Raw genomic sequence first — 21,572 nt, 5'->3', positions numbered from 1 at the left:
TGGTCTTTCTGATGTACTGTATGAGTTCAGAAAACCGTCTGAGAACATAGACGGAGAGATTAGAGTGGTTGTGGCCGTCAGAGGTGAAATGAGAAACAATGGGCTTGGAGAGATCTTTAATCTTCACAGCCTTGACGTGTTCTCTGAAGGAGTCTCCGAGTCTCCTTCCTGTTTCTCCAATGAAGATGGCTGGGCATTTACTGCAAGAGATACAGTAAATAAGGTTCTGGAAGTACAAGATGCTGTCTGGGTGATCCCGAATGGTCCTGAGGGGCCTTGAATATCAAACTTACAGTATATGGCTACTTAGATTGTTCATCCATTAATTTTCTATTAAATAATAAATTTAACCTTAGATGGTCAACCTGGCAACCTGAAAAACACAGGGTCTAAAGTAGGACTACAACCTACTTTACAGACATCACAGGACCCAAATACATAAATTCCTCAAACATGCATTGTACAGCAAACCAGACATACTTTGGTTAGCATGTCTTTGGAGTGTGGGAGGACCAGAGCACCCTGATAAAACCACACTGACCTAAGGAAATGTTACACACCCCACACAGAAGATGCTCCAAAGAAGAATCAAACCCAGGACCCAAGAACTGTGCTTAAATTGAGGTATTAAATTGGCTTACTGTGTAGAACCATGAATAGCAGATGTTTAACACAAAAGTGATCATGTATTGTCTGTTTTATATATGCTGAATAAGTTAACAATCTTTTCTTTGCATATTGCCCTTGACTTTCAGAAGATGATGATAATAATAATAATAATAATAATAATAATAATAATAATAATAATAATAATATTAATTCAGGTGGGTAGCTGCGTCAGCATGCGTAGGCTGCAAAGGAACAAGTAGTAGGTTTATTCCATGCTGAAAAGAGAAGAAAACACAACGTTTCGGCCATGGAGCCTGAAGACACACCTGAAGAAGGCTCCACGGCCAAAACATTGTGTTTTCTTTCTTCTCTTTTCAGCATGGAATAAACCTATAATAATAATAATAACATCCTTACACTTATACAGTATAGTGATTTCAGGACAAAGTGCTTTATGAACTATAATTGGGAAGGAGAACAAAGTAATGAAACCAACTCAAAGATGGGGATTATTATGCCATGACTGGTGTAGGCAATGGGGAAATTTGTCCACGACACTGAAGTAGCACTCCTACTTTTCTTGAGAAACACCCTGTGATTCTTAACAACCACAGAGTGTCGGGGCCTCAGTTTTACATCTCATCTGAAGGACAGCGCCATTTTTAGATTACAGTGTCCACATCACTATACCGGGTCATTAGGACCCACAGTGACCGCAGGCTGAGCACTCTGTACTGGTCTTGGTAACACCTTTTCCTGCTCTCCCAGGAGGTCTCCATTCCAGGCACTTCCAGTCTGGCTGTATTTACATGTATGCATTGAAGTCCTGCTCTATGTACAAAGTTTGAAACAGCTGTCAGAGTCAACCATACTACAGACATTCCTTCTATTTTCAAGATTAGATTTATCCTTGCACTAATCAGAGCCAAAGTACCATTAGTAAATCGGATCTAATAAACTGTATTGATAATTATTATCACAATGGCAATGGCAAACCTAACTGAATAAAACATACACACTAAAGACTGTCATTCTTCAGCTAGAGGGTGGTAAAGACAGGGTGTTCACAAGAATAGCTACAGTATTTCAAAGAAACCTTTAACCTTTAACAGCCACTTTTCTGACACATTAGCAAAGCTTATCTTATTATCCTATTATTAATGAAAGGCAGATACAATTACACAACAATTTAATGTGTAAATAATAAAAACGGTATATATCTTTTCAACTTAAAAACGGGAATGAGCTTGAGGTTAGAGCCTGGTTTTCTATCTCTCATATTATAGCATCAACACAAAATGAATGCCAATAGCTTTAGCTGCTGTTTACATTTAGTCTACTGTCATACTGCATTTCATACAGGGTTAGTACTATGATACTGTTGTCCAAACAAAGACCATGTTCACTCATCGGTGTGTTTTGTGCAATTATAAAAGACAACCTTCCAGTGCAGCTGCTTTGGAACTGCAACACAAACTTTCACAATTTTATGGAATGTTAAATGTTTAACTTGTTGGAATATTAAATGAGAGAATACAATATGTCTGCTGAAAATAATAGAAACCATGTCAACTTATCACACCTATTGTTGTACAGTATGAAATGACAAAAGTATGACAACATAATGAATATTGCAAGAATGAACAACAGGAAAGAAAACTACCAATGTCCATTAGTACCTGCACCATTATTACGATACTACTGTCTTTCAAGGTCCACCACTGTGAAAAAATAAGTGACAGGTCAGCAAAGAAAGGTATCTTTGTTCTTTTACCTATTCAGTTATACTGTAAATTCACTTCAACATCCAACCTTTTTACTTACATGAACAATATGTTTGCTCATAAAGAATAACAAGTTTTATTTAATAAGGAAAAAATCATTAAAATTAAGTTGTCATGGTCTCCACTAATCAGACACAAACCCCTGCTTCTTCCCACAGACACACATCCTAATTATCCAACCACATCCCTAGTCCTGCACCACACCTCCCAACCACCCACTACTTAAGGGCTCCTCACCTGAACCTCCTCGCACAGTATTATGTTCGTACTTATAGAGCTCCCCTTCGTTTAAACCTCTTCTTCTCCGAAAACTATCGTCTTAAGAAATCCTGGCTTCTAGACCTACGCATCCTCCTGGCCACGACTTTTGGCAACGCGACCCGGCTAAGGACACCCGGCTTCCGCTCTCCCCTAAATTTCCCTCTCGATCAACTTTAGCTAAGCACCGCATAGGGTCCAATCCCCCTTGCTTAACCCTCAGGCACCTTACATAAGGCAAGTATATGATCTGCTTTATTATACATAACTTCAGTGTACTTTCTGTTTATTGTTGTGTATCTGATAATTTTGCACTGCACGCCCGTTAAACCAAAGTAATGGCTATGTAAGGCCTACAGTATGTACAGTAGGTTCTTTACAACAAGAGGTCAAAAGCCTGTGTCCACACCTGTTCCCATCTGAAATCCAAACACAAACTTTGATTGTTTTCTGGACAAATAAGTAATTGTTCTTGGTTTTTGTGCATTTACAGATTAGGTCAAGTAAATAAAATGACTAAATAAACATACAGTATAACAGTCCTACAACTAATGATGTATATGTGCAGTATACTTTACTTCAGTAAAGAAATATGCTACATGTCTCAGGAAGAATTAAGATTATATCTTTAGATTTACATATTTTCTGTTTCTTTACATGCGGTATTTACTCATATTGCCTAATAGTATTGTTGATAAAATATGAAACTGCAGATCAATTTCAGAATGACTTCTCACCTAATAAAAACATCACAATTTATATTATCAATTACAAATAACTTTAATTGGTAAATATGCCTAAATTACATACTTTTCAGTGGTCATGTGATATGAATTTGTTAGCACTTATTTCCCATTCAACAACATAACTGGAATAGTTTACAATAGATATTTTTCTAGGTTAAGAGAACGTTTTCTTGATTTAGGTCAGCTCTATTTTTTGTGAAGTTACTATAAACCAGAATGTAATGATCTGCTATTCTGAACCATCAGCCCCAGTGTGCAATGAAAAATGTATTATAACACTGTTTGTTTTTGCCAAGGGCACTGCAGTAGGAGTGAAATCCTCACCTTGATTCAGAAAATGGTGCAATTGTGGTTTTTATTTCTGATAACTTGCAAAATCTAATATACCTTATTATTATAAATGAAATAGTGAAGGAGCTGCATTGCACCATATCTGAACTAACAACCATTAAAACTTTATCTATTCCAGGTTAAATGTTGTCCAGTGTTTTTTATTAATCTATGCGCAAAGTACTCCTGATTTTCAATAGTATACCCAGTTCCATTTGTTTATTTGACAATTCAAATGAATGCAGTAAAAAAAAAATCTTATTGCTTACATTGGACTTTGAGGAGCTGGACATGGATTTCATCCTGGCAAAACATGTAAAAGTCTACTCTATGGAAGCCCATGAGATCTATGCTTTATTTACTTTTTAAACCTGCTGAATTTACATTTTCACCTCTGACACCCAATATATTTTCTCTTAGCAACTTACATGACTTTGTTACAACTAGAACATCAATATCACAATCTTTTCAATCAACCTGATTAAATGTTTCTCCTTTTCCATCTATATATAGTTATATAGTTGACTATCTACAGTATATAAATGCCAGGGGCAGCATAGCATACTGGGTAAATATCTGGAGTCATGACTGGTGGGTAGTGGGTACAATTCCCTGCTGTGGACACTGCTGGTTTACCTTGAGTCAGGAACAACATAAATTCCCATATAAATGAGAACCAGCATTGCTGGAGGTTGGTTCTGCAATGGACAGGTGTCCCATCCAGGGGGGAGTAGTGTACTTGCTGATCACTTAACACCTCAGAAACCAGGATGGGTTCTGGTACAGTGGGCAAATGTGACCAAGGGATGAGAATTACCTACCTACAGTATATACAGTACACAAGGACTATGGATAAAAATATTAACAAATAAGCAGTCAAACAACATAATATGATATACTGGAAATGTGAGACATGGTATTATTACTAGGTAGGAAGCTTAACAGATAAGCAATGCTCCTTCTCCAGAGGTATATTTTTGTTACTACTGTATGTTTGATTATTTTTTTATAACAAAATTTCAATTGAAATTGAAATCCTCATCCCTCCTCTTAAGGGCGCGCCGACCCTTTCGTATTTTAGTTAATTACGTGCACCTGTCCCCTGTTTGTCAGTCTTTAAGGCGGGTGCTCCTGCTATGCCTCGCTCGGCATCTGGATGACGGACGCCCAGAAACCCGCCTACCAGCAGGGCCAGGAGGGACCTGACGGCATAGGCTTCATCACAGCGTCCTGACCATCTGAGTCCGGGGCTCGGAGCGCCTGGCTCGTTAGCCTGGTTTTACTCCCTGTCCCGGTCCTTGTTCCATATTTTAACTTTGTCTAGTCTTGGATGGATGGTTTTGGACTTTGGACTGCACCCCGGATTTTCCCCCTGGACTGTCTGAGCCCCCCGAACACCATCATCACGCCACCCTGTCTGTCCACCTGTCTTGATCCTCTACGTCTCTTCCCTGTTGTCCTTTTCCACTTACTTCCGGATTACACTGTCGGCATAGGGTCCTGAACTACGCGTCACGGGAGCCTGGGCCGGCTCTCGTTACACTATTTTTCAATATCTTTCTAATCGCATGTTTAGCTGAAGCAAGAATTAGATCCATTGCCCTTTCCCATCTGTGTTTTCAGCCATATCTTTTAGCTATTTCTGTTTTTGAAATTTACAAAACACTTAATATAGACCTTTTCTGTGTGTTTCTTGTGGTGGAAAATAGTCTAACTGTGGCACTAGGGAATGCCACAGGCAACTATATGAAGAAATTAAAGCATGCAAATGGTCCTGAGACATAAATTCTAAAACATAATAAAGGATGTTTTTTTCAGGTTTCATTTTGCCTGTACAGAATAAATAGTTGTACTGTATATTTATCAATGAAGTCAAAAAGTTTGAAAATGCTGAAAATAATTTCAGTGTTTATTTTTTTTATTTTGTCTCAAGATAATAAATAAACTTAGTGTCCATGAATGCTACTATAGGCCATTTATATAGCAAAGGTATTGCTTTTTTATATACAGTAATCATTTATAACAGGCACAACATGTATTTGAACACAGTAGTATGGTTAAAAACTAGAAAGCTTGTTCGTAGGTACCCTTTATTTGATAAAAGTATAAGATGTAGTATCTAACTGTTATTTATAACATATATTTTAAAATTCTATAACTGATTTATAGCTGTGTTGTTTATTGTAAATTGAAAAATCATATCTGATTTGTAACCAGAACATACCCCTGCAAAATATTCTAGTCAATTGACCTTCCTTTCCTTGCTGGCTTGAGGTCTAAAAAAGTCAAATAAGCCTTTTATTACATTTTGAGATCTTTCTAATCCCTGATGACGGAGGATTACTAAACTGTGAATCATATAATGGGGGAGAGAAAAGCCTAAAAGCTTAGAAGAGAACAGTTCAAATATAAAAATACAATTAATATTAATAAAATTAATATAATTTAAAAGATTGTTAAGCCACAACAATACGTAAGAAATAAACTAACAGATGGTGGGTTCTCTGGAACATTTCCAGAACATAGTGGGGCTCCTGATTTAATCATCCAATATGTTTGTTAGGGTTGCAGGCCCTATGTTTGTTGGTTAGCTGTCCAATTCAGAAATTCCCTTATTCAGATCTCAAATCTCAAATCAGTACATCATAAGCCGATCACCTATTAATAATTTAATTTAGTCAGAAATAAGGATGAGCATGTTGAGAGGAAGATGCTTAAAGTTCTGTATGTTGATACTGATGTTTTTGAAAAAAATACTTCTGAAGCAGAGTATTTTTTAAATTAGGCCAAATTTTGTTAAAGAAATGTCTAAACAAACCCATAGATGCAGTAGAATTGGGGTTGGGAATCAATGTTCTATCTAGACAATAGGGGGAATCAATTAAAAAGACTAACAGAGTGTTTGGATATAAAGTTAAAAGAAACATTGGGACATTTACATTTCAGCTAATCAATTACCTGAATAGGAGAAGTTCTGAAACTCAGGAATGGGCACAGAATTTATACCAATTACAAATGCCTTTCAACTTTTTAGGAGCCATTAGCAATTTCAGAAATAAGCTTGAAATAGAAAATGAAATGAATTACCCTGTGATTAAGAACTATATATATATATGATATATGGTTTATAAATATAAACCAGAAGACACAGCTGTCCCTCTGGACCAAGGCTGGGGAAACAATGAGCACAAAGAAATAAATATTTTAGTCTCAAACAGAGAAGACTACAGTATAAGGGGGCTTGGTTTATCTATTCACAATCCAAAAAGACTTTGGTAAAGCAATCTTATGGGCTTCTTCAGAATCAAGAAAATGTGTTTTACTACACAAGGCAAAAAGATTCCTTATAAAACTGCTGTCAGATTATTTTGCTCTATTTTAATAATTGCAATCTAAACAGCCCTGTTTCTAAGTCACTCGAGAACTACTGTATATCAACTAAACTGTTCAAGTAGGTAGCTACGTCAGCATGCCTAGGCTGGAAAGGAACGAGTAAAGGTTTATTCCATGCTGAAAAAATAAGAGAAGAAACACAATGTTTCAGCTGCAGAGCCTTCTTCTCTTTTCTTTTCAGCATGGTATCAACTAAGCTGTGTCTGCTTCAGTTAAATCTCTGAGCAAACTACATTCACTCCCAGTTAAATCCCAGTGAAATCTGCTCTTTAGATCTCTACTAATCAATCATCCACTCATATTCTCTAGTGTCATTTACACAGTAAACTCATATTTTCCTCATTACAGCCTAGGAAAATCAATAAGCAAAATTACAAAGAATATAATTACAAAACTACTGAATTACCAGATCAAAAAAGGAGCGGAACACTTCAAGAAACCAAAAAGCTTGCTGGTTGAAGCCTGTTGATATTGTGTTGTTACTGTTATTTTTACTTTATATGCTTAAACATCATTTAAGAATATGACCTAAATCAAAAACACTTTAGCTTTAGTAGTCAAGCTGCGTGCTTTGGACTGTTGTCTGTTGCTCTCTGGATGATCTCTTGTTCCATTACTACATCTAAACTGCATTGTAAAAGCCAAGCACTAGATAATAAATCTGTTCCATCAGCACAAACATTGTCTTGGAGAGGAGCACATAGTTGTCCTAGAATAAGTCTTCTAACATTTATAATTAAGTTAAGCTCTTTAAGCAAAAAGCAAAAGCAAAAAAAAACTTAATTACAACTGGAAGGAACTATATATTTAAAAACATTTTTCTTAAAATTAGTATTTTTCAATTTTGTACGTAAAGAGGCAAATGATTGGCAAGTAATTTTCATTGAGTGCCAAAATAAAATTATATTACCAAAAGTATATCTGATTCTGCTCTCAATAAATATACCCAGAAACCATTTGACAAACAAAGGTATATTATTAGTTGCTGCTTTAGAGAAAAGTAAATCTTTCCTGTGTCATAAACTTTGAAAAACATTGTCTTCAACACAGCTTGAAACCAATCTGAATCATTATCATACAAACAACAGATGTCAATTAAACAAAGACATTTCCAATTTTTCACATAATTATTTTTCAAATAATCACCTACAGTTTCTAATTCCTCTAATTATACATATACAGTGTACTGTAAATAAGAAATCCATCTTTATCATGAAAACCAAAGATTATTATGTAACCTGCATATAATGAAAAATACAATAAAATTGCATTTTTGTAGCTTGACAAAATCAAAATATTTGTCAGAATGGCCTTTCATGGCTAATTACTGACAATTATCATAATTGAAAATTATTACTTGTTGAATAAATCAGCATCAACCCATACAAGTGGTTCAAACTAAAGAGAGCAGCCGCTGCCTCATCAAATGATAAATGAAAGACAGAACAGCTCCAAAGTGTGGACAATTATGATACAAACAAGAGAACAGGAACTGTTGAAACCAGATGTGTCCAGATGTAGAAGAAACTTTGAGCAGTGTAGCAAAATCCAGAAATTATTACAAATAATTTGATGTAACAGACGAGTGAGGACAGTATAGAAATGTATATGCAAGTATCCATGATGCAAAACAAATACAAAAAAGTGATTGTAGTTTAAAAACTAAAGTAAAATCTGTCAACTGTAAAAGTAACTATCCTTTTAAGATAGTTTTTTTTTTAATTTACCATGATGTCTGTTAATTTAGATGAATCTCGAATAGATAATTTTCTAATTTTAGAAAATAGGTTTATAAAAAGAAAAATTAAGCAATGAATTCCTTTTAATTTTTCATAGTCTTTGTGTATGAATGCTGGGCATTTTAAAATAAATTAAGGGCTGATAATGTATTGCTATAATTAAACTTTGCCTTTTATTTGAAAATTTGTAATGTAATTTGTAAAAAGTGTAATGTATGCAAACAATGGAAAATCATTTGTGGTATTTATTATCGTCTATTCACATTTTTAAGCATTTCTGGAAATGTTTTAAGATTGCTATAGTATGAAAAACAAAACCTAGTATTCTTAAAATAATTTCTCAGAGGATCTTAATCAGCTTCATTTTAAATAAGAGTTAAGTACTGTACATACTGCAGATGTGCTGGCAAAACCATGGTAGTGCAATTAAATATGTTCTAACAAATCATTGTTTTTACCAAAATAAAGTTTCATTAGTGGGTTTTTTTTTAACTTTCATACCGTTGCAACATGTTTTGAGGATAATATTCAGTCCAGAATCCAACTAAATTTCTTGTTATACTAAAGTTATAAAAATATGGGCACACATTGCAATATACTGTAATTGCCAGACTCCACTAAGCTTTCCCCCCACAAGGTAAAGAGGAGGTTTTAGGCCAAAAATGGAGTGAGGGCATTGATTCAGACAGTTGCTTTGATTAAAGGCACTATTACTGCAGTATTTTAACAGTTAGTTGACTCTGGTAACATGCTGGAGAGAAAGAAAGACAGCCATGCAAAACAACATTTCAGTCGTGCTCAGCTACTGAATGAGTTACTTTTGATATTCAAGGTAACGTTCGTGGTCCTGTTTCTCATTTAGAAATGTGTTTATAATGAACTTATAGTGAGAGTAATGAACACACCTGGTAACATAAACAATGATTTTGCAAAGAAGACTGCAAAGGCTATAAATAATGTCATGGCTTTTTTAGCAGTATTTAAAACTGGAAGAGATTCTTCAGTATAATTCATTGAAAATATTTAAGTATTGTTGTAGAAAGGAGGTAGTGATCTTACTGCTTTTTCAACAGGAAACAAATACAATCGTAAAGAATGTAACACAATCTACAACATAAAGCAACAGTTAACTATAACAAGAAGCTTATTCACCCTTAACTAAGGTAATACATTGTCATTTGTTGCCTTAATTGTTTTGAGACATTTTAAATGGTTATGAAACAATCTTAATGAAAGGCACAGAGACTGAAAAGATTCAAAAAGAGATTTACTGTATTTACAATAAAAAGTATGCAAGAAGATAAGGATCAACATTTCATTACATTAGCTCTGCAGCCAAAAAGCACTCCACTAGCCCATCTGCAGTATTTTCCCTCAGGTACTATTCCATTTATGCATATCAATAAAAACCTGGAAATATCCAGGGAAAGTAGTTTTGGTTCTCCAATGATTCTAATTCAATCACTACTCAATCCTTCAGTTCTAAGAAATTTACTTTTCAAGTAAATACCAGTCCACAAACTGTACACGAATACAGTTCTGCTATTTCAGGCTTAAGTATAACTATTTAAATTCCTACTGTAGCAGTATCAGGAGAATTTTAGACTTCAGCTGAAAATAAAATCATTGTATCTGCTCTCAATCTGACATAGTGTTGTTATTCATGTTATACATTTATACTGTAATAGTCCTATCAGTGCTATACCCATAAAACAAACAAAAAAAAATAACTTAGACTTTTACTCCTTCATTCCAGTCAATAGTTTATAAGAGTATAAATTAATAATTAATTTAAAATTTCTAAACAGCCAGCCTGAAGTGAAACTGCATTCATGGTCAATATCTTTTGTGTTCTCAAATACAATTCCAGGTCATAGTGAATCTGAATAGTTAGTTAAGATGTTATGATTCCATTTCCATTCCATCTTATATGATGGTCATCTGTTTATCCAAAAAAACATGCTAACAATGTACAAAAGTTTATATTAAATATAAAAACCTAAGAATTGCTATAAACAAGAGAAGGCTTTTTGTCTCATCTAGCCTGTATGATACTTAATTGCTACTGTAATTGATCCAAGGATCTCATCCAGCTGTTCTTGAAAGAAGACAGGGTTAACAGCATCAATGGGTATACAGTATGTGGCTTACTTTCTAACTTTGATTTAGTAAAGTGTATCTTAAGGACCCTTAATGTTTAACAAAATGGCTAATTAATCATTATTTGCCGTATTACATGAAGTTATTGTTACAACTAACATTTGAGAAGAAAACCAGAAAACAGCTTTCATGTTTTTCAAATTGCCAATCAATATTATATTTTAGTTTATAACCAATGGAGGCTTTAGATTAGTATGCATTGGACATCCTGAAACTTGAATAAGTGCAGAGTATACAACTGGTGAAACAAGAGAGAATAAAAAGCTTGTTGTTATAAACAAACCTGCAATAAGATGGATGAAAATTGGACTACATGAATCTGTGTTTACCTAAAAAATTGGACTTATTACTTCTGCATCTCTGAAAGTAGACTACAAAATTAAGATTTTCAAGTGGTAGTCCTTCTATTGCAGACACTACATGACACACACAGTATGTATATTTCTACCTATCTATATGTTAGGTTGGAAAGCTGTGTCAGAGTGTGAACTTCAAAGGAACAAATGGAGGTTAATACCATGTTGGCATCCAAAAGGAAATAAGAAAAACACAATGTTTTGAGTGCTGAGGCTGCTTCAGGTGTGTGCATATGTACTGTATAGTGACAAATTATCCAATGAAATATTACAAAAATACATACTGTATTGTATAATGTGTCTTGCTTAAAAAAACTAAACGTGTACTGTGATAATAACACCACTGCACAGAGCAAGCTCATATTTGCAAATGAGTTTTAAATGAAAGTCATGGAGAAAGTGTAAACCTAATCTCATCCAATTCCACCTACTGTACATGTACAGTACATACATGTAAGCACCACAATTCTAACTTGCCCAATTGTGCATTTAGCTTCTACATCCACCCCTTTACCTCATTTTAACCCTTGCAAGCTCACTGACTCATCCGACAGCATCGTTCACATGGCCAGAACATCGTTTTCTACGCAAGACAAGGCAATAAAGCATGCGCAAACATGAGGAGAATATACAAACCAAGTACAGAAGGTAGCACCCCAGGCCCAGAACTGAACCCAGAGCTTCTTCAAGGCAGCAATGCTAACTAATGCGCTATTGTGCCAGCCCTTGAACATAGTTAGAAACATAAAAGCGTGTTATGTGTTGATGTGAACTCTTGTACCAGGAAGACTTTCATTGATATCTGGAGAATACTGGATGCTGGCATCATGCACCATGAAACCTCTGATGGATCCTATTCTCCAACAAAGTAAAATATCTAATGTAAATTCTCTTTCAACTTACTGTACACCATATTCAGATGCTGGTCCCCTGTCAGATGGAGGCAATGAACTACAAGGTAGGCTTTAGAACACCACATAAAAATGATTTCAGATTCTACTTCTCACAAGATTAGAATCCTGAAAGAAGAATGCATCCCATGAATGTCATAAACCCGAGTTTTCCAAAGAAATAATAATCCAAATACAAAAGGCAACACAGTTCAAAACAATGATTTAATCCCTCAAATATATTATATTCCATATATTATTATAATTTATACTATAAACAAAACAGTTTTCCTCATAACATATTATAAGATTATCCATAATTAATCAATTAAAGAAAACAGCTGTTTATTCTCAACAGTTGTTCATCCCTTAATCCTATAATACAGATATTGCATGGTTGAGTGTGGGTTAGGTCTATAGCTAACTGTGATCGTGGAGGCAGTAGATAACAGGACAGCACTGCCATTTCCTGTGATTTGACACTGCCTGTAATCCTGCACTATCATCAGCAAAAACAGCACCAGTCCTCTGTTCAATCCTGTCCGCTGGTGTCAGCAGTGTGAAACAGGTAGAGATTGGTAGCTCATCAATGCCTTTTTCATGCTGCTCTGCAGATCACAGGGGTGAGAAAGTTAAATGAAAATTGAGAGTAACAAATTTGGAGAGCATGATGATAAATTGGAAATTCATCACGAATGACAAAACCCTTTGGTTAGTTCACCTTCTACACATTACTAGCCTAATTTCCAACCCTAGCTACTGGATATTTTACAGACAAAGCCGAGCACTTGTAGCACTTCCACTCATATCTACAGATGTACAGCAGAGTACCTCATTATGCTTTCCCATGCCTTTGCAAGAAATTGTTCTCCAATCCCAAAGGTACAAGGCTCTCAACACTAATTAAATCATTGGTTAAGAACATTAAAGGAACTGACAAAGAGTTTTAAATGATTTGGTGATAAAGCCCCTTAGCCTTTCCTTGTTACATTCCATTCATTTAAAACTTCTGCTTTTCTAATTTTCACAATTCAGGCTTTCTGGCATTAACGCACATGTTTTAATTATGATAATACATCTGTTTTAACTCCTGGTACATCATAAGTTTCTCTGGATGAGAAAACAGTGATCATAAAAATAATAGTAATATTTTTGGGAAATTACTGTAACTTAACAAATTGCATTTCTGCTTTGCATGTGCTGCATGTGCCGAGAGGCACTGAAAATGCAACGATCTGGATCCGTTATTTCGTATGTACAGTACAGTATATATTCAAAAAACACCTATAAAATCCTTAAATTAGCTTAATTTTCCAAACAATCATTTAATCAAATATGAAAAAAAAAACATATTTTACACAATGGTTTGCTGACAAGCAAAGGTGGATGTGTTTCTGAAGATGTTGCTGTTAATACACGTGTGGGTACAAAAAGTTGGGAGGTATGTGTGCTTATCATACTGTAGCTAAACCCCAATGGACAACTGCCCCATGGTAAAAGGGAAGAGGCCATTAGATTGCCAAATGCCAGGATATCAAGTCCTGGTATCACGAGGCACTCTAGTATGCACTGGCTGATAATATTACGCCTGGAGTCTTGATTCATTCAAATGACGGACACTAACCAGGACTGCGATACCTGTACAAGATGCCTATACTGTACATGTACTGTATCTGACTGAGGAGGCATCTCTGGGATCAACATTACCCAAGATTCCAAACTGTCACAGGGAGACCTGGATGACACCATGGCCAGATCAGCTCCAACAAGTCTACCATTCACATTGCCTTGGTACTAAATAACTGGAAGAAATCAATGTTCATGCCTGGTTATGAAGACATTCCACCAGAAACTGGCCAAATATAATCTGGTGTAATCTTGTGTTAAGTGGAGATTCATGGGTCTATCTGTTCCAGCACAATAGTAGGCTGAGAGTCGGCCACAAACATCCACCCATTTTGTGTTGCTGTCACACCCAGTCCACCTAGAGGGCGCTCTACTTTTCTCCTGTTCCTAGTTCCCTGTGATTATTCATGTCTTTCTGGTGTGTCTTGTTGTGTAGCCTATTTACTTCCTGCTTCTGCTCTGCTACTCGCTCAGCATTGAGGTTCAGATGTCCTGAGACCCGCCTAGCACCAGGTCACTCCTGTCCTTGGCCTGAGGTTTCTATCCGGCATTTCCTGAACAGCTGAGCCCGGGCTAACCCCCGTCTCGCCGCTACGCATAGGGTCGATTTTCGCTCTCCTGCTATTCCACGGTTCATCCTTTCCGACATACGTGACAGTTGCATGCGTGAACCAGTTTAGAGGTAGAAGTATGACTGCGTAGACTGCAACAAAGTATGGTTAGAAATCATAGACAGTGATTATCGATAACTTGACTTCAATAGGTATAGAGACAATCTTATAGAGTGGCACGGTGACGCAGTGGTTAGCAGTCCTGCCTCACAGCGCTGGGGTCTTGGGTTTAATCCTGGACCTGAGGAGCTACAGGTATCAGTGTAGATTTTGTACATTCTCCCCGTGTTTGTGAGGATTCCCACCAGGTGTTCCAGTTTCCTCCCACCGTCCAAAGACATACTGGTAGGTTAACTGGCTCCTGGGAAAGTGTGTGTATGTTTGTGTGTTATCTGCAATGAACTGCTGTCCTGTCCAGGGTGAATACTGCCTTGCACCCATTGGAATACGCTCCAGCTCCCCTGAGACCCTGAATTGAAAGAACCCGTTAGAAAATGGAAGAATTTATCAAGTATTCAGAGGTAAAAAGTAAGACTATGTTTTTTTGCATAGAAATAAGCAAATGTCCACCGGAGAACTGTGAGGAAAGCCATGCAAATACGGGTAGAATATAGAACCTCCACACAGACAGCACCCCAGGAATTGTACCCAGGGCCCCAACGCTGTGGGCCAGCAATGCTGTCCACTGTGCCAACATGCCACCAGAATACTTTTATGTTTGAGTTATTGTATTGTCACTATGGTACTATCAGCTGTAACCCTCTGGGTGCTCCAGTTTCTTCCCACAAAGACATTGGACAAAAATTGGCCCTGGTACAAGTGGTCGTACAATATGTGTTTGTCTGTGTGTGCCCTGCAGTGGACTGGTGTCCTGTCCAGTGTGTATCCCACCTTGCATCAGCTTCTTGCCCAGGGTTAGACTCTAGCAGCCCCTGCAACCCTGTACTGGCTAGAGCTGGATGGACTAAAAATGGAGGGACTATACAGGTTATGTAGTATTGCAATACAGTACTTGTCTTTGGAAAATAAATTAATATCCACTTCAAAATAAAATGTTTCACATAATTTATTATGTACTTTGTACTTCATATGTTGTAAAATGTGCAGATTTTTGGGTATAAGGTAAGGTAATAATTCAACAGATCCACAGCTGTTCATTGTTAATAAGCAACACAGATGCAGTTCCAAAATGGCAATAAAATTACAGTATTTTTGGCATTTTTCAGGGATTTCTAAAGGTTTTCAAAGGCCAGAGATGAAAAATGAAATGGTTTTGCTAATTCTAGTTGGAAATGAAATTGACTATTAAATTGCTTTTGCTAGATGTGGCAAATGCAAAAGCTGTCTGGTTCTAAAATATTTTTAATAGCTGTTATAGTGATTTCAATAGTTTTCAAAGAACACTGGCGTAGACAGTCTTGAGTGCTGACCAATAGATGCCTGCCCACTCACAGGTGTAGTGCTTATCATGGAGTTTGTACGGTTTATCTTCTGTCTATATGAAATCTTGAAAATATTTGCTGTTTCCTTCATTTCATTTTTATGGCAGTCTTTCTATTCATCTAAAATCCAATGAAAGATCATGAAAGATAAAAGACAAACAAGTGGCACATTTCCTTCTATGCTGTTTCTAGAATTCCAGTATAATTAGGATATTACAGCAACAGAGATCTCAATATCCAAGCAGATACAGATAGTTGGCAATTGATCTGCCCAAATATATTTACAGTATATATAAATATGAAAACAGTATTTATATGTCTCCCATATGACCAAACTTGCAATATAAGATACTACACAGGGCATATTACTCTGGGAAGTAGTTAACTTTTATGGGTTTATCAACAGTATCGCACAGAAAATAAGTCTGATAATTAAACTTATACATTATGAGATTTTGAACTAATTCACCAGTTCTAGCAGTATACCGTATGAGTAATAAACACATTATCTTGTATGCTGTGCCATAGCAACTCAGTCTCCCCAGATATTTATTTAAATGGGGAACTTTCAGCCCTGAATTCATCTTTCAAATACACATGATTACGGGCATAGTATTTAAAACATATTTCCTTAACTGTAGTAAAGAAAGTAATATTAAAAGGCTAATAACCAAAACAGAAAAAATGCATAAAGCATTTTTATATTAGTGACAAAAGGTATACAGTGTCTTGCAAAATTACTTACATCCTACCTATGGAGTTCCATTTTATGAAATTCCAAATGCATACATAATTTTAATATTTTATTCAAAATGTAAATGCTAAAACTAAAGACGTCTAAAACTTAGATAATTTACAGCAAATGTCAGCAATAAATTAAAGAGAAAAAATGAAATATTTTGATCTCATGAGTATCCAAACCCTTGAACTTTATATTTAGTGGAAGCACCTTTGGCAGCAGCAAGTCTTTTTGGATCAGTCTCTACCAACTGCATACTGGCTTCGTGCAATTTATTTATCACTCCTATCGGCAGATTTGTTCAATCTTGGGGAACACTTACGAACAGTAGTTTTCAACTCTTTCCACTGCTTCTCAAAAGGATTCAAGTCAGGACTTCGACAGGGCCACTAAACTAATCATATCTATTGTTAAAATAGTTTTGTGGCCCTAAATCAGTTTAGGTTTGTCACAGCAAAGGGTTTTAATCTTTATGCAGTCAAACCATTTTTTTTATTTCATATACATTATTATTTTACTTCTTTATTTTTGCTTTTAGCTTTGAATATGTGTAGTAGGTTGTGTATATAACAAATATTAACTACTACAAAATGCCAAGACTGCAAGCTTTAAAGCAACAAAATGTGAAAACTATACTGTACAAGGGACTGAATCTTGTGAAATAACTAGTGACAAAACCTTCACATATTTGTTAACAATATGTTAAGTTTTATAATGTTAATCACAAAGAACTAGTACGTCTTATAACACATTTCTAAAATACCTTGAAAAAGAACAGAACACACTGTGATTGATCTGGTAAATATTGATAAAGCAAAGCCTACCTGATTTTCCCACTCCAGCTCGGCCAAACACTGCAAGCTTTACCTCTGCACTTTTAGCCATGGCAAAGGAAAGGAGAATATAGAAACTGAAACACCTGTATGGAGCCTTGATACGGGCAGCTTTCACAGTATGCCGCTGTCTCCTAATTTAACATTTCATTTTCAGCTTCGTTAGTGCTCTTGATTCTGTAAATAATAAAAAAGAACAATATATATAAATAGAAAAACAAGAAATTAAATATTTCATCTCACCATCTTCTAAATCAAGGGTTTCAACATGATGGCATGTTCAGTTTGTTTCACTGAACGTTCTAAGGAGCACAGATAAAGGAATCTCAAAACTCCTGCAAAGAAAAAAAGTTGTGGCAAAAGTGAAGAAAACATGAGATTGTGTCTCCTTTGATTTCTGCCTCTACCATCTGATAACTTTACAGTCCACATTTAAAAATGTAAGTAAAATATAAAATACAATTTTGGTTTAATTGCTAGTTATCTTGTTAGTATTAGATGGACTTGAAGACACTATATAAACATGGTTCTGTTCATATTGTACACTGTATATTTTTTCATGAATACTGCAAGTATGACAAAGTAAAGTCAGTACTTCTCCAAATTTTCACAGAATCTGTTCTGTTTTTTTTTCTGGAAACAAAAATGGAAAAAGACACAATGGATGGTCTGGGTCACAAAAGGTGTAGAAAAGACTTTCGTCAAAAATCTCCAAACACTTTTACAAGCAATGTTTACAGTCAGGTTTCAGTAGGCATTTTGGCATAAGGTAATTTAATAGCGAGCTTGAGAAATGTAATAAAATTAAATTATATACAGATACTGTATGCAGCATGCTGAATTTGTGGTCACAAACTGAAAAAGTAATTGGTTTCACAAAGATCCCTATATATATCTCAGGAGTGTAACATTTTGATATTTAATGGAGAAGCAAAATAAATACAGAAACTAATTGTTTAAAGAGTCTGTAAAGAGGCATAATAATTTGCAGCAGGGAAAAGGTCACAGCTAACATCTCCTCAGTTAAATTTTTTAATTGTACAACAGCTTGAATTTGCTCTTTTTTTCTGCCCACTAAGAATGCTCTGATTCACCAAGATGAGCCCAACATCCAAGACAGGAAGGCCATCAAGTTAACCTACTGTAGCTGAAAAACAGGGCAGTTTTAAATAGCATTGGGTCCTCAGTTCTCCCTTTATTCAGATTTGCCGTCACTTCCCACAAGTAGTAGAGTTGTCTGCGCTGAATGTCAGAAACCTTTAATTAGAGAGACTAAATTCATCTGCCAGATGATGAACGACAGGAAAAGAATGGTCTTCATCACAGTGTCTACAGTTGGTCACTTAATGCCATTCTTGAATCATTAGCACTGCAACCTGCGAGGTTTTGGGTCACTGTGGTGGCTAGGTTTTTCTGGACTCCCTAGACCCTAATGAAATTACTGCTAGACTTGCTCTTGGCCTGATACTGGGTGGCATGTTGACCAGGCTCTCTCCAGATCTTTCTGTATGGTAGTCCTGTGACAGTTTCGTCCCTGTTATACTCTCCCTAAGCCCGAAGTGCTTCTTCTGTGCTGCTACCGGTGCTCTGAGGTTGCCCATGTTTTCTTTAGGCAGGTTCTGCACAATTCACTGTTTGTCTCTTTAGTGTCTTTAGGTGAGTGGTGTTTTCTTGAGTATTCTACTCTAGCCAATCTGCAACTTTACAGTCTCATGTTTTAAGAAGGAAACTTCCTAGTTCATCAAAGCCACTGAAGTGAGGCAGCCCTAACCCCTAAGCGCGAGATCTCTTATACCCTGGGAGAATTGTGATACCAGAAGCTGTTCTCAGTTCACTCAATTGTTTGTATCGACTACAGTATATCTTCCTTCTGGATCCAACCGTTAAGCCTGATCTGCTACAGGTTGGCCTTTTTTAGCCTGAAGCTTAACAAAAGGATCAGTTCTGGTTCTCTCACTTTTCAGTTTTAATTTCATTATTGCAATGGGTACCTTTTGGTACTTTATAAACAGCTACCAGTTTATGGAAGATTTTTTTTTTGGAAGAGTTCTGAACATAAGCTGCCATCAAAAAATATCTAAGTTTGGAGATGTGTTGGATGGAACTTCAGTGAAGAAGAAAATAATAAACTGTATATGCAACACAGACCAATATGCTTATTTCATGACTTAAAGTTAAGTCCACTGGGAGGGACTATAATAGTATCTGACTCCACGCATCGGATCCTAAAGAAGGAGCTCCGAACCCAGACCATTAAGGACCAGGCCTCAGACAAAATAAATGATTTTGTGACCTTGAAATGCATCCATGCCAGAGATTGTGCTGTTGGGAATGGCCAGTTCCACGAGTGCATTCACAGACTCCCTCCAGTCATGTTGCCCTATGCTGCAGTAGAAAACTAAAGTGTTGCAAAGATGACTTTATACATGTATAACCACTTAATTCCCACTTTCTTCTTCTAGAGAAATACACTGCAGGAAGATACTTCAGCTGCCTGTACCTTTTTATAAAAAGTGCACGCAACTGAATGTGAAATCAAAATTATCCTAAAATGGGGAACATCAGGTCAAATTACAGTCCCCACACAAGTGAAATTATATTAACAAATCATGCATTTGTTTTTGTAATTACGAACATAAACTGTAATCTTAAAATCTGCAGTTGTCCTTCACGCTCTTTGTAAATATCCTTCAGGTATATATATATATTTTTTGTAAAAGTAAAAAACACCTACTGTACCAGTATTTTTAACACCATCCATTACACAATTTGATGGAATAAAATAAATAAAGCTTATGGCTGCAATTAGAAACATGACGAATTTATCTTTACAAGTCTATTGTGAGTGGACGAGATTACATAAACGGGTTACTGTGCGTTGTGATCCCATGGTCAATACTGTGACGAGCTGTAATTTTAATCTCTTGCGCGTTTTTATTGTCCACTACTGGGGACATGGGGACATACTGTATAGCAACAGGTGGATATTAGATTACCTACTTCTCCACTAACGGAGTTTTTTTTGGTATTTATAGCAAACATGCGGTTTGAGAAAACAGTAACAATAAGAGGACAAACTATTAGGACTTTCGCAATTTTAGCTAAATGATTGGAGTTGTCATTAGCTTAAAATACTGTACTGTACACACCAAATAAACTAAGCATACCTGCTTTATCAGAATCTACAGTTCAGTAACCATTAGAATACCAAACTCTGAATAGATCATATTGAATTTGAAGGCATTTCCATTTCCTACAGCGCTACCATAAAAAAAAAACAAATATTTTACATATGGCATTGTTGTACTGTATATGCGGTACAGTTTGCCGACTCGTCCAGAAATATCAAACAACACAATAAAAAATGTTTTCTCACCCAACTCGACGGGAATTGGAAATAATCCTCCGTTTCGGAAGAATAACAGTGCGTTGCAATCAAAGTTCAATGACCTTCGGCGGTTTTTGAAGAACACCATTTATTTAAGTCCTTGAAAGATGTTCTCAGCCTACAATAAAGAGAAACGCTGGCAGCATATATAGCGTGATATCTGTGAAGGGCACACCTCTGATTACTGTCCGCTCAAAACGGACTGGAAGCGACCGGTGATGCTAACTGGGGTTCTCCTGGTTATGGTCAGTCGTAATATACGGGCTGGAGTTCCTGTAAAAAGCGCTTTGTGAGGAGGCAGCAAAATATTTTTACTCCTGAGGTACACTGCTGATGTGGATATCATTGCATCATATAGCAGTCACCAGGCAAGAGAGTGCCCTCTACCGAAACGCAAGCACATAACTATGGAAGTCGATCAGTCCTAAGAGATCTTTTGTATTATGAGCTTTTTATTTATGTAAATGTTTGTCCTAATGGTTATGTTTCAGATACAAAAGACCTAAATCCTGAAAATCACCGTTTGTATCTATATGAAATTACAAAAGCAATTCATTACAGACACAAAATAAAAACATAGGGATGTACTGTATAGCATCACCATGTAGCCAAATGTGAATGGGTCACATAGACCAGGATTCATTTCCTTAAACACAGACAACATTTCT

General features: G+C 36.2%; 1 protein-coding gene across 1 annotated transcript in view; it reads right to left on the bottom strand.

Annotated features, from left to right (window-relative positions):
- Positions 1 to 21,239, bottom strand: part of rerg (RAS-like, estrogen-regulated, growth inhibitor) — a 40,731-nt gene extending 19,492 nt beyond the window's left edge. The window contains exons 1-2 of the mRNA XM_006633630.3: positions 20,893 to 21,239; positions 17,508 to 17,693 (exon numbers count right to left, since the gene is read on the bottom strand). Coding sequence (XP_006633693.1) covers positions 17,508 to 17,568 — 61 coding nt within the window. The 5' untranslated portion in view covers positions 17,569 to 17,693; positions 20,893 to 21,239. The remainder of the gene's footprint in view (positions 1 to 17,507; positions 17,694 to 20,892) is intronic.
- Positions 21,240 to 21,572: the final 333 nt, after the last annotated feature.

This window comes from Lepisosteus oculatus, chromosome 7 (genome assembly GCF_040954835.1).
Source record: "Lepisosteus oculatus isolate fLepOcu1 chromosome 7, fLepOcu1.hap2, whole genome shotgun sequence".
In the NCBI taxonomy this organism is placed as follows: Eukaryota; Metazoa; Chordata; class Actinopteri; order Semionotiformes; family Lepisosteidae; genus Lepisosteus; species Lepisosteus oculatus.
The sequence above is the reverse complement of the archived record's forward strand: the minus strand, read 5'-3'. Positions and strand labels throughout refer to the sequence as shown.